At 34.7% G+C, this 14872-nt stretch overlaps 1 protein-coding gene across 1 annotated transcript in view; it reads left to right on the top strand.

The window, feature by feature from the left end:
• The window catches only part of LOC108971078 (hypodermin-A), a gene marked incomplete at its 5' end in the record, with an annotated part of 10560 nt that extends 7520 nt beyond the window's left edge, over positions 1-3040 (top strand). The window contains 3 exon segments of the mRNA XM_018936904.1: positions 745-949; positions 1115-1433; positions 2305-3040. Coding sequence (XP_018792449.1) covers positions 745-949; positions 1115-1433; positions 2305-2694 — 914 coding nt within the window. The 3' untranslated portion in view covers positions 2695-3040.
• Between the last annotated feature and the right edge of the window lie 11832 nt (positions 3041-14872).

The following is a 14872-nucleotide window of genomic DNA, read 5'->3' as shown; positions in this document are numbered from 1 at the left end:
AATATATACTTTTTATAATTTTTAAATTTTGTTGAATATAAAATTATATTTTTTGGTAAAATTATCAAGTAGAGAAAATATGAAAGAATACTTATTGATACTCAAGCAAAATTTTCAATAAAAAATTCTCAAACAGTGAAAAATATGAACACCCCTAATATGTATAGAACCATAAACAGTATCGTATCAATGCAAAAGTTTGCATGCAGATAAGGAAAAAGCATGTCACTGGGCTACATACTAACTAATACTGCATACTTATGAAAACGCGAGTATATATACATACATATGTGTATACATGCACAAATTATGGCCTAGTAACTGCTTTGGGTCAACTGCTTACGTAAATCCACCAACAATTTGCGGAGTTTATCAGTAATTTTCCAAAAAGCAAGCATTGAAATCGATTATCAGTTGATCAGTAAATAGCAACGAGTATGTCTATATGTATGTAGATAGGTAACGGTATATCAGCGCAAATTTGTGCAAATTTATGTGTCGGTGCGGGCGACGCGTGCTGCTTGTCAACTGTTGACTGCGCTGTTTGAGCTTTAACGGCGTTTACGTGCCTCGAGCAACGTCGAAAAATTCTGGTTTACGCGCAGTAAACTTGAAAAAATTTGACTGTGTGTTTTATACAATTTAATATTAAGCTTGACTAATCCGACTTTCGTAATGAGTTTCAACTAATTTTTTTTTTATTTCTCGTTTTCCGCTTCTTTTTACTGTTTGTCTGCCGCACAGGTCTCACGCAGTCCAATGCCGCCGAACACCCCTTCAACGCCTACCCCAGCAGCATAAACGGCAGCGAGGCAACGTTGGAGCATGCGCAGTATCAGGCCTCCATCCGTTTGGCTATCGACGATTACATGTTCGGCGAGGGACACATTTGCGGCGGCGCAGTGATAGCACCGTCTGTGGTGTTAACCGTCGCGCATTGTGTACACAAGTAAGTTGCACGCGACGAGCGCATGGCAGCGCGTGGAAATATACGAGCGCGCTTATCATTCGATTGCTCATAAACTATTTCAATATTTATCTATAATATTTACAAGAACACCACTGTATGTATGTTTTTATGTGTATTTATGTTGTCTTTATGGCATTCTTGTAGCTACCAGACACAGACGTCGCGTCACCCGGCTGAATTGAAAGTGGTCATGGGCTCTTTGAATCGTTATCAACGTGACGAACACACGCTGGTCTACGGTGTGACCCACGTACATAGGCCACGCTCATTCAACGCACACACCTTGCGCGATAACATAGCGATCATAATGCTGGAGCGTGACATTCCATCCGCACACCCTACCGTCAAACCGATTACGCTGAGTTTGAACGCCCTGGGCGAGGCGAAGATGCGCGAAATGCTTGCCGATTACGCGGCGAAACAGCATAAGTACGTGGTGACCAGCTGGCTGGTTACCAAAGAGGTATGTATATAGATGCCGAAAGGCATTAACTTTCGGGGCTTAAATGTCCACTGTAATGTGGAAATATTTATAGAGTGTCGGTTAGGTTAGGTTAAAAAGGCGATCATAAGAAGGATCTCATACCTATAAAACCCGGTACTATATACTGATTCATAAAACCCTTATAGATCGACAAAGTGCTTTGAGTCAGTCACAAATCTGTTGAGCCGGCTAATACCAGTTTCGGCTGTGTCTTCCGAATCACCGAAGCTAAGATGAACGAGATGTCTTAGCCTCAGTCTAGCAAAGGCTGAACAATGGAGGAGAAGTGCCTGTAAGTTTCTACCTCACCCTCCTCTATACAACTTCGACAACTGGCGTCCGACAAGATTTTAAGCTTTAAAGAAAGGATGTAGTTTAGTAATAGGCTATGGTAACAGGCCGAACAATCGTCTACGGTGAACTCACTTGGGCAGCCTAGAACGTCTTTTGTGTTACCTGATAATTCAACAAAGCGTCTCGAGCCTTCAGCAATTTTCTTAGGACGTCTAATATTAATTTCGGCTATATTTCTTGTTCCTTCGAAAGTCTGACTGCCGAAATGTTTCAGAAAAAAGTTTCAACCGCGCCAATAAGCTTTCAGCGACAATTTTCAATACTTTACTGACTTTTTTGAAGACTGTTGGTCGTCGCTTTAGAGAAGAGTGGTATATACTTCTAGGACTACTTTGGTGAGAATGAAGTGTCTAATGACCACGTTTCTATCAGTATGCAATGAGTCTATTTAGCTAGAGCAAATATTAAATAGTGTTTGATACCGCTGAACTTAACCTCAATTTAATCTAGTTTAATGATTTGTTTATTAAATTCAAATTGCATTACCTCCTTTCAGCACATACCCTACACCCAGCTCATGGCATTGAATGCCACTCAGCTGAGCAATGAGCAATGTGCGGATAAATATGGACAAATCTATGGGCCAGATATGGTGTGTGTCGGTTATGTGGGAGCAAATCAGCAGGCAACTACATGCCAACAAGACGCCGGCGCACCGCTGGTGGAAAATAATCAGCTGCTGGCGCTTGCTGCCAAACAAAGTGTCGACTGTGAGACAAGCTCAGAACCGGCGCTTTTCGTCGATGTTAGTCATCATGCCAACTGGATTCTGGAGAAAGTCGGCGACGGCACCAATCGCAATAGTTCCATTTGGGGTACGCTGTTCTTCTTAATATTCACAATTTGGACGGCGCGACGCACTAAATACTTCAAGTTTTGGCTTTAAGCTGAGCTATGAATTTAACCTTAAGCTGTGTGGATGAAATTTAATTTTAACTATATTTCCGTTTGAATATAGTAGTTTAAGATGAACTGAATTAAGGCTGAACTTTTTCAAGAAATATTTTTTATATATGTATATATGCATATTTTGTTGTACATAAAATGCATTTCAAAAATGTAGTTGGATTGGAGAAGTGTATACATATATAGTGGGCACGAACCTATGTAACCTCAAAATATGTAGCTCTAAGTTTATATAATAAAGCTGGATTTATTAGTTAACAAACATTATATTTGTTGCATTTGTGATAGTTTTAGTAATGAATTATTTTTTGTAAAAATGTATAGCAAATAATTATAATGGAATGAATTAAAATAAATGTGAATTCTAATTGAAAAAAAAAAAACTTGAACACGTTAATTTCTTTTAATTTCGTTAAGCATTTTTATTAGCGTAAATTTTTTTTAAATATTATTAATTTACATTAATTATTAATTTTAAATAGATGGCAACACTGTTTTAATTTTTATTAATTATAAATCTGTTAAAAGCTCTTTATTTTAAGTCCATATTCTAAAAAATCGTTTCGCTCATGATTATTAATTTTTTTAGGTGGCAACCCTTTTTAATTTTTTTTGTTGTAAATCGGTTAAAATTTCTATGTTTCAAACCCATGTTCTAAAAATTTGTTTCACTCATGACTTTTCTTCGTAATTTTTTTTAAATGGCAACCCTTTTGTGAAAAATTATGTTCTGCTATAAGCTTTTTAAGTCCAAAAACACAAATTAAATGTTGTATTTCATGTTTACAATATTATTTCAATTAAAAAAATTCTAAATGGGTGGCAACTTTGTGGATTAACGATTTAACAATTTGTGTATTAACGAGTTATTAAAATGTGCTCTGCCAACATTGTTGTGAAAAAGAAAGAAAACTGCAGCCATTACACTAAATACTCCATTATTATTTCACTTCTTTTTAATATTGTGAAATATTTTTATAATTATTTGTGTGACATACATACATATGTATGTTGAATGAATTGCTATATGAAACTATTGATTCTATTGAAAATATTTCTGTATAATTGACTTATTTTATTTGAATACATTTTTTATTTATATGGAACAGGTGGCAATCCTTCTAAACATAACTGCATAAATTTTTTTTCACCTTATTTAATAATAATAATAGAACCAAATTATAAAATGAATTTTTTTGTATTAATTTACATCCATTAAATTTTTTTAAATAGGTGGCAACCTCCTTCACAATCTTTTAACTGTAAATTTGTTCAAATATCTTTATTTCAAACCAATGTTCTAAAACTTCTTTTCACTCATAAAATTTATTACATTAGTTATTTAGGTGGCAACCCTTCTAAAAAGTTTCTGCTTAAAATCTATTTTAAACTTATTTAGTTGAATGCTCAATTACAGAAATTCTTTTATTTTTGAACTTACATAAATTAATAATTTCTAAAAGGTGGCAACCATTTTTTGATTTTTTTTATTACAAACATTTGAAAACTTCTTTGTTTTATATTTTAAATTTTCATTTATGTCATAATTTTTATTGAATGAAAGTTTTGAATAGGCTTTATTAAACACAAAACACATTTTAAAGTTTTGTTCTATGTTTATCATTTTATTTACTTTGTTTAACATAATTGTTGTAATAGGTGGCAACTTTGTAATATTTTGTTTTAATAATTCGAGTTTTAAAAATCTGCTCCTCCAACACAATTTTATGGAAAAAAGAGAATTAAACACTGTAGCCATTACATTTAGCCTAAAAGTAGGCAACGAAATATTTATTTATACAAAATTGAAGACTGAAGAATTCACATGTATATACTTAGGTTTATGTATATTTTATGTGAGTAAAATACCGGATAACTTGTCCAAACGAATAATGCAATTTTCAAATTATTTTATATATTTATTATACATATGTGTATAAAATATATAAATACATAAAAGAAAAATCTTGTTTTAAGTTCAGCAGATCGAGAAGACTGCATGAAATGTCTAGAGCAGGGCACCAGGAAACCAACGGAGCATCTCTTGTGCCCTTGTCCCTTATTGGCAAGACTACTACGCTGAAAGTATCTGGAGTCTCCACGGTATGATGCACTGAAGTCAAGCGCAGGTATCCTTAAGGATGACTACAACTGAACTCCATTTGGTATCGCAAAGGACCACAATTAGTCTATGCGTGGCTCATTGACTTACCAGACTAATTTAACCTGACCTAACCTAAAAAAGTTCAAGGCTTGATTGCTTCCTTGACATAAGTAATAATATAAAAAATTCATTGACTTCCTCGGATTTGTAATATGGTGCTCAGCTAAAATTAATCCTACCTTAAGGGTGCGATTAAATTCTCTCTCTTCAGCAAAATATTTTTTAAAGTAAGCTCTTTGGAAAACACGGAAGTTTGAGACTCTTCAGATCAGATTGCTTTATGCTTTTTTTTATAGACTATGACAATAAAAGTAAAAAATAAAGCTCTGTCATATATTTTGATAAATTTACGCTTTCCCTATAAGAGAGTCATACCAACTTTAATCAGTATATTAGCCATATGTTCACTTTCAAGGATTTATGTCGGCGTGCTTTCCTAATATTAACATACGGCCTACTTCAAACCTAGTTTGGTAGATACAAAATAGAACTTTTAGTCACGCCTAACTTCCACTTTTGGATTTCCTACAAGAGATTATCTTAATTTTTCTGTTTTCTGTTAAAAATAAATGCACATAGTGAGTATAAAATACTTTAATAAATGTTTACGGTTTTGGTTATGAGGTAGAAGTTCAAAAGTCTAATTTTGTTTGCAGAACGGTGACTAATATACTTATTCTAATGCATATTTACACACATATAAGCATACAATATAAGTACTCGTATATTACAAAGCATTATTTGGTAATTAAGCGAGAAAAATGCTGCAAAGTTCGACACGATTTTCACTTGTTAACGTCAAAGTTTTTACTGACTTCAACTTTGCTATATTTTTAGAGATAAATGTACATATTACTACAATATAAGGCTATCCAGTAGGAAAATTTCGCTGTGGCAAAGTTATGTGGTGGAGCATGTATAGTAGGCAGTTTGAAAGCTACTTAACAAAAGAATATGAGTACATAAAAATAACATAAAATAGGTTCAAACCCAAAAATTTCGAAACGCTACTTCATTTTGTACGCTCGACTTAATCGGAGAGCACAAAGTGCGCTACAGATTGGCTAATCGATTTTAATACTTTCTATTGTTGCCACTTATTTGAAAATTTTAACCAAAGACATTTTTTTATTGATCGGTACTATAATTGTTAAAAAAATTCAGCGTTGCCAGCTGTTTGATTTTTTTTAAATTATAAAATTATTCGACAGGGGATTACTAAAAACTGAAGCGGATAAAATGAAAAAAAAAGAGTTGCCACCTATCTAAAATTTTAATTTAATAAATTTGAAAAATTTAAGAATTACATAGTACATATGTCTTCAATATTGGTACCCAACAAAACGGTTCACGGTAAATTTGAGCCAGGTTGCCACCTGTTTGAAAAATCTTATAACGCCCTCTCTAATAAATTTTAAGTATTTTAAACTAAAAAATGTACAAGAGAATAGTAGAAATGTACACAAAAGGCAAATAAAATTTTAGCGGGATTTTCAATTTTAAAGACTAAGTATGTAACCTTCCACAAAGTAAAGAGTATAAAACTAAACAAAATTGCGAAGCAGTAAACTTCTTTCAGGTGTGACCGTCGTTTTTTAAATTTTAAACATAAAATTATAACCTTCCACAAAGTAAATAGAGCAAAACTAAAAAAATGCGAGAGTTGCCACCTGTTTACAATTTTATGTCATAAATCTAAGATGATAAGTGAATTATGGATACAATATTGGTACCAAACAGAATAGTTCACAGCTGAAAATAAATTTGAGTAAGGTTGCCACCTGTTTAAAAATGTTTATACTGCTCCTTTTAATATTTTTTAAATATAAAGCAAAAAAGTAGTTGGGTATTTTACATTCGCTCTGTCTAATAATTTCTAAGTATAAAGTAAAAAACCATTTTTGGACATTGCCACCTGTTTAAAAAATTTGTTTTCCATAAATTTATTAGACTAACGGGTTATGCACCAAAGTGTAGGCACCAAACAAAAGAGAACAGTATTTCAATTTATACTAACTTCGAAAGCGGTTGAAACCTATTTAAAATTTTGTATCCCTCTCTAACTCATCAATCTCAAAATTCTATGCGCAGTAAAAAAAGTATACAATAGTTAGTAAGACAGTAAAAAAATTATGGAGATGTTGCCATCTATGTATGTATTCGAATTTATTATTCAATGTACCCAAAAAGAGATAAAATTATTACAGTTAAAAATGGAAAAAAAGGTTGCCACCTGTTAATGTGTAGTAATATTTATAAATTGCAAGGACATAAATACAGTTGCTAGCAATAAATCAGAGATTACGCACTTTCATGAGATTGATCCTGGAGTCCAATGTTTAAGTCATCATCTTTACATTAATAGTAAATGACATTACCAACGCGAATATTTCCTATTGGGTGCAGAAATGTACATACATACATTAAATTGCATATATGTATACAGACATTCACACATAGCATTATGTTGGCAGCATGTTATGTGTTAATTACCCATTAACATGACCATAATTATGGTCAAAAACAATTATTTTAACAAGGTATATTGGCAGGCATGCACACACACCCACGCATTTTCATATACATACATACTTATATGAATATTTACAAATGTATATATACATACATGTTATGTACACTTGTAATAATTACAAAAGTTTTTTTGTGAAAATTCGTCTTTGAAGTGTGCAAAGTGTGGGAGAGCCTCGCTATGTGCGTGGATTGAGTCTGAAAAGTCATTTTATGTAAATATATAAAAATAAATGCAAATATATACATACATATGTAAAGATGTGTGTTTGTAAGCTACTTTTGCGTAATTGACGAAAATTGCATTATTTTTATGGCTAATAAAATTTTAACATTGCATTTGGCAGCCGACAGCAATAATTGAGATTTTCAACGTGCTCGTTTAATTCGAGGTTACGCGTGAAAATTAGCGATTTTCAAATGGATTTTGTTGAAATTTTAAAAATTAAAATTTTTTCGATTTCAAAAATCATTTGGCGTGTTAATGAAATAACATTTGAATATCTAGCATAAAATTTTCACATATAACCAAGATATAACCATTTTATAAGTAATATGTAACCATTTTATAACTAATATGTAACCATTTTATAACTAATATGTAACCATTTTATAACCAGTATATAACCATTTTATAACCAAAACTAAAATTTTTTTTTCAGTATGAGTGGTTTCTATTCTAACTTTTTTTTAAATGAAGATTGGTCTGGTTAATATGATATTTTAAAGCATTTTAGAGAGTATCAGGGCTCTTATTAATATTCTCTGCGAATTGTGGCAATTTTGTTTCAAAACGAATAACGGAAATGGAGTCACTTTAAACTAATTAATGTAAAAGTATTCCATTCAACCAAACCTTTCCGCATACTTTATATAAATATACATAAATGTAGACATATACAAATATATATATACATACAACCATATAATTAAAACACACTTAAATTTTTTTTTGGAAATTTATGTTCATCGATTTGAAATATGTATTTGTTTTTGGTGTAACGGTACATTAGCGCTGTGGGCAGTTTCGTTATGATGCCGAAGAACTCATAAATCTAATTTATGGCCGCAATTATGTGCACATGTGTTCCTAGGTACATACATATGTATGTGTGTATAAATTTATATGTGCCTTTGAGTATCGGGTATGTTGTTGACGATTCGAAGGGGTCGCATTGACTGAGTGCCAGTTCTAATGTCCATAATGGCATGTGCCATTGATTTTTACCGACTGAATCGACGAGTGATGAGGTGGGTTTAGTTAAATTTTGTTTAGTCGATGTGTTTAAAATTAAAAGTTTACAATATTTATGGAAATTTTAGACAAAAATGCATTAAAGTTGTCGATTTAGTTTATATGTATTTTTTTATGTTCAGATAGAAGGTGAATTTTGGAAGGTGGTTTGTATAGAATTAAGGTGTGTAATAATTTATTTTATTGTAAAAACTTCTTGAAAGGCACCCTTTATTAATATTGAAAAAAATATGAAAACGTGATGTTCACGAATGGCAAGTAATTATAATATCAAGGAAACTACGAGATGACAATCATTTAGAAAAAGGCATTAAATTTGAACACTGTTGGGTAAAAAGTAAGAATTATAAAATATTGTTTTTTCATACTCAAATCAGAGAATTTCTTGAATTATCTCACACAAAGGATCGGTTGATAGCTCTTTCGCGTCATCAAGCTCATGCTTGAATAGTTAAAATTCATGGAAAATTGTGCGATGCAATGGATCGATTTATGGCCCATTCGCTTCTTCAAGCCTATGCTTGAATGGTCGAGAATTATGGAAAATTTTATACTCATTCTTATATCATAGAATTTGTTAAATTATCCCACAAACAAATCGGTTGATAGCTCATTCGCGCCTTAAAGCCAATGTTTGAATGGTCAAAAGTTATTAAAAATTATTCTTTCATCCTCAAATCAGAGAATTTGTTAAATTATCTAACGAAATAATCGCATGATAGGTCAATCGTTTCTTCAATCCCACGCTTGAATGGACAAAATTCTAAGAAAATTATATTATATTAATTAAATCAGATAATTTGTTGAATTATCCCATATTCCCATTGAATGGTCAAAAGTTATACAGAAATGAAAAAAATTGTTGAATTTCCTGGAAAAGTGTTCCCCGGTCTTAAAACCTCTGTTGGCCAGCTTGTCAAGCTTTTAGCTGTTCTTTCCCTTATAGCAACTTGCTGATGGGTGGTCTTAGAAAACAGGAGTGCAAGTCGAACAGAAAAACGTTCGGCTTGTCGGTGTTGTGATTGCAGCTTCTCGACGTCGAACCTTCCTTACATTTGTTGATGTGCGTTCTTTGCTGCACAGAGGCGGATGTACGTTTGCTGCAACAAGACAATGGTCCGGGTCAATGCAAGAGTCTCGGAGCGTACAACGTTAAAAACATTAGAGATGTGGCTTTCATCTGTCACAACATGGTCCATATGGTCGGTGGCATTTCGAACCGGAGACAGCCAGATGGCTGAATTTTGCTATACTGGAATCTAGTATTACAGAAAACCATATTTCGGGCCCCGGCGAATTCGATCAGCCTTAACTCCTTTGGGGATGTTTCATCATGGAGGCTGCATTTACCGATCGATGTACCAAAGATACCTTCTTTGTCTACCCTGGCGTTAAAGTCATCAAACACGATTTTTATATCTTAGCGGAGACAACCTTCATAGCTGTGCTGCAAGCAATCATAAAAAACATCTTTGATCACATCGTCTTTCTCTTCCATGGGGTCGTGGGCGCAGATCAGCGGTATTCTGAAGAACTTCACTTTGTTGCTTGTGGCTAGACGTTTATCCACTTGGATGAATGCAGGACTCGCGGGTGGAGTTTCTCTAACACCACCAAACCAACACCGACAACTGTAGTATATGAAACAAGGTCCTACTAGGCTCACTCCTAGTCCCGTCCATTGGATTTCTTGGACGGCGGTGGTGTCAGTGTTTACTCTTACGAGGTCAGCAACCAGCTGGACAGAATTCCCAATTAATGGACTGGACATTGATGATGCATGTAGTTAAATCATTATCCTTAACACGTTATGTTTAAGAATGGAGTTATGTGTAGAAGTTCACGCAAGTGAGGAAAGTTCTTTGGCTGCCATTCATTTGAGAGTGATCAGAAACGATTAATTTACATATGGCTCAAATAGCTCCGGTCTTAGACCAAGTATCCTGGCTTCCAGTGGTTTTCGGAAAAGGCAAAAGAACAGCGAAAAGTTAGGAAAACTGGCCGACAGGGGTAATATTCGAAAATTCAACGAAAGGATGCAGCGATTAATAGAAGGTTTCGAGACCGGTGTATATTCTTGTAGAAACCACAGAGGTGATCTGTTGACTGATGCCCATTGCGCACTAAAATTGTGGAGGGAACACTTCTCCAGGAAATTCAAAAAATCCTCTGATGTTCTTTGTGAGAGCACAATTTTGTATAACTTTTGGTCATTCAATCATGTTCTTAAAATATGTAATAAGCCAAAAAACATCCGTTTGAAGGCGTGTTAATGTTGGAAGGTGAAACATCCTTCCCCAGGGTTGTGCGCTGGGTTTAGAATCCGCCACTTAAAAAACACTGCCAATAAAAATTAGAAAATAGCATCGGATGATAGACTCAGCTTTTACAATTTAGAGCACCCTGTAAAACAATCTAATTATGTTAATAAGTATTATTTAAAGTACTCTCTTTTAAACTTCTGTTTCTAATTTGTGTATAGTTTGTGTAAGTTTGTGAACTTCGCCATCGTCTTAAAGAAGTGTAAAGAATAAAGCAAATTATTCAAAAAATACAACCACTCTTATATGTATACATAAAAGTTTAATGTGTGGCATATCTTTAAGATACTTCATCAAAAAGATTTAATAGACAAACCTTGTAGAATTTATGACATGTCATGTCCAGTGATGCCAAAAGACCAACCAGAGATCACACACATAAAGATTTGATAAAATAAATTTGTACAAAAAAGTTTTATTTTTATAACGCGCTTTACACAAATTTGTATAAAGATGCCACCCACGCAAAATAGATAGGTGTTGTGCAGCAATATGTAATGCCAGGCATGCTATGTGATGCTACGCTGTGCTAAGTAAGCTCCTGCATGGGATGACAATCAATTTGGCAAACACTTCTGATGTAAGTATGTGTTTGTGTATGAATTGTAAGCATCCGGCGGATGTTTCGTCAGTGACACTCGTTTTTTATATGCACACTCGCTACATTTATAAATGTATAGAGCAGAACAGATACACGTACCTATATGTAAATATGTTTATATATCAATTTATGTGTGTGTTTCATAAATCCACGGCATATATTATAATTTTATTCGCTTTGAAATCAGGCAAATAGGCTTTGTGGCTAAAAGAGATTTGTATACATACATACACTTATGTACATAAGCATTTTCATGCAACTGTAGTAATTTTTATGTAGAAGTATGCTGGATCCTCGATACGCACGCTTGGCACATAAATTTTCTGCAATGTCTGCCAACAGACACATATACATATTTACGTACTGAAGTATGAATCTTTGTAAATATGTATGCATATCTGTTTGTATATTAAAGTATATGTGCTTCGATTTGCTTATACAAAGTTAATCACTTCAGCTTTGAAGTGCAGCAGCGTGGAGATTTATGATTTTTTTCTATCGAAATGAAGCAAGCTACTCAAACTACTCAGTTGTCTTGGATCACCAAGAGAACTCCCACCAGGCCTTCTGATACATATCTACACATTTACATATATACATATGTATGTATATGTAAATATTTATGTAGCCGCTAGCGCAAATATCCATTTCACTTGCCAAAAAGCGAGTGTCTTTTTGCCAGTCCATTGAACCACAATCAATTGTCTGTCAAGCAAATGTTTCATAATGCCGTTTCGGATGTTGTCAATGCAACTCTGTGCTTATGCCAAATGTGCTTTTCTTTCGCCTTTATGCTTTTCTAAATACTGCTATAGCTTGCTCGTCAATTATTTGGACATTTTGGGCTGTCTTTTGATTTCTTATAAATATCAGTATGTAGTATAATAGTGTATGGTTCACTATATAGTACATACTCATGTATATATTCAAAGTCATGTGATTCCCTGCTATTTTGACATTTATCGAGTTTATTTTTAAGCTGAAACAACAAGTAGTGACATAAGGCATTTAAGACTTAAGCAATTTAGTATGTTTCTATTTTTCTCAAAACTCTCCAGACTCGCTGGTCGTCTTTGTATGAAGGTCTTTATCAGCGCAGACATATTTTATGTTGTTTGCTGACAATTCAGATGTTTATGTACGAGTATATAGGTCAGAGAGGGAAAACATGTTTGTGGTATTTCGAATATTTTTACAGCAATATATATTTTGAAGCAATACAAATGATTCAGCCGGTTTACGTGGGCTTATTGGAAAATCGATTTAGAGACCATATTGAAAGTTCGATTTGAAAATATTAGAGAACTTTATACTTTCCAGAGATGAGACGTTTTTCTTTGTCTATTGCAATAACTACAATTTTAATATTTATAATGCCCTCTTTACATTTAATACCAAAAAATAATAAGAAATACTAGCGATCCACTCAGTTAACTATCAGATCCAGTAAAGTAGACACGGCTGTGCGCGAAACGTGAATTAAAGCTCACCAAAACGTAGAATGTCCCAAGAATCAAGAGTGTTTGTGACCAATATCTTGGGCCTCCGCAATTCATCAAATTAGCTTTAGTTATTTTCAACAAGTTGCTATAAATATGCTGTCCACAAACATGTTGCTGGAAAACATGTTGTTAGTGACTACAGCTGTTCGGTATTTCCTGCGTAACACATACATACTCAACTCACTCTCTCTTTCATATACTGATGGATATGCTAGAGGAAAAGCTAGCAGTGAGTGGCAAAGCTCAAAGACGATGGCAGCATGCCATAAAATGCCGCTGAAAATAACGAGAAAACAATTGAACAGTTGCCGGCAATCATGACGTAACCCAGCGAGCAATTAGCTGTGATTGGGGTAAATTTTGATGGACAAGAAACATAAGCTGAATGCCTCGTGCATCATGAGTTCTTGTCGTACGACCCGGTCAATAAAGAATATTACCTACAAGCAATGCCTGGGTATATGGAAGAACAAAAATTGGCTTTTGCGCTATGACAAAACCCCTGCCCACGAAACGGGGTTTGCTAGCGAATATTTGGTCAAGGCGCCAAGCCTCCCGCGTGAGGTACAAGAGCACCTAAATACGGTGGTATTCCTCATCCAAAGAGCGCTGGGACCACAGACATGGGGACCTGAATTTTTATCTGATCCAAATCCTTAGTGGACATGTGTACTTTAGAAGCTACCTTCACTGTTTCTACAATGATACTAGTCCATTCATCATGACAAAACTGAGACATTTTTTTAACAGATTAGGCGTCCGTCAGTCTGCACAATAAAGGAAAGTAACAGTGGTTTAGTCTAGTGAGAGAGTCTTGAGTTGCCAGTATGAGGTTTATCGCATTAAAGTTCGGCACTACGGCTTTCGAGTCTTCCCCCTACAATAAAAACAAAAAAGTGTCCTGTATTTCTCTTTACTTTTGTTTAGTCCTAAAACTGAAGAGGCGCATGAAAGGACGACACTACGCTACGATTCAGGAGATGAAACTCCATCGAAGGAGGAGCCAAACAAAATTATAAAAAAATACTTTTTTTTTTAAGTTTAAGAAGATTTAGAAAAAAGCTGGAAGTAGTGCAATATATCTGGGGGTGATTACTTTGAAGGGGGGTTGGAGCCATGCATAGAAGTTCACGTCAGTGACGAAAACTCTCTGAGTGCCATTCACTTTTGAGTGGTTAGAAGAGATATGGCTCAAGCAGCTCACATCTTTCGGTTTAGACCGAGTATTCTTTGGGTAACCAAAAAACATCCGTTTGAAGGCGAGCTAAAGTGAGAAGGCGAAACATTCCTCCCCAGGGTTGTGCGATGGGTTTGGGACCCGCCACGTAAAAACATCCCCAGTGAAACAACCAATAAAGAAGAAGACGATTGAATACTTTGAAAGGAATAAAATTATTCACGAATCCTTGCACACTTTCGTACATATATATGAATGTATATCATTTTATATTCTCGAAATAGAATTTTTGTAGCTTCGGTAATTTCTTCAATAACGCTCACTGGGTATAAATGCGGCGTACAAAGCTGCGCGGCAAACGCCAAAGTTGCACGAGGCGCACGAAGTTTGCGGCGACAGCAGACGAGCGCACACAGCAACAGTTGGAAAATAGACATGTGTGTACGTTTATGTCGTCGCGTCAAAGGGAAGCGCTGCAGTCACTGCAGAGAGCTACACTGCTGTGTGCGCTCTGGTGGGTGCGTGTGCAGCGCCGCTGTCGGCGCAGCGATGGCTACGGAAGGCAAAGCGCTGCAGCACAGATTCATTCTGAAGTTGCGTCTCGTGGTG

The sequence above is a fragment of the Bactrocera latifrons genome, unplaced genomic scaffold (assembly GCF_001853355.1).
Source record: "Bactrocera latifrons isolate USDA-ARS-PBARC rearing strain unplaced genomic scaffold, ASM185335v1 scaffold_32, whole genome shotgun sequence".
NCBI lineage: Eukaryota > Metazoa > Arthropoda > Insecta > Diptera > Tephritidae > Bactrocera > Bactrocera latifrons.
This window is presented reverse-complemented; position numbering and strand designations above follow the sequence as displayed.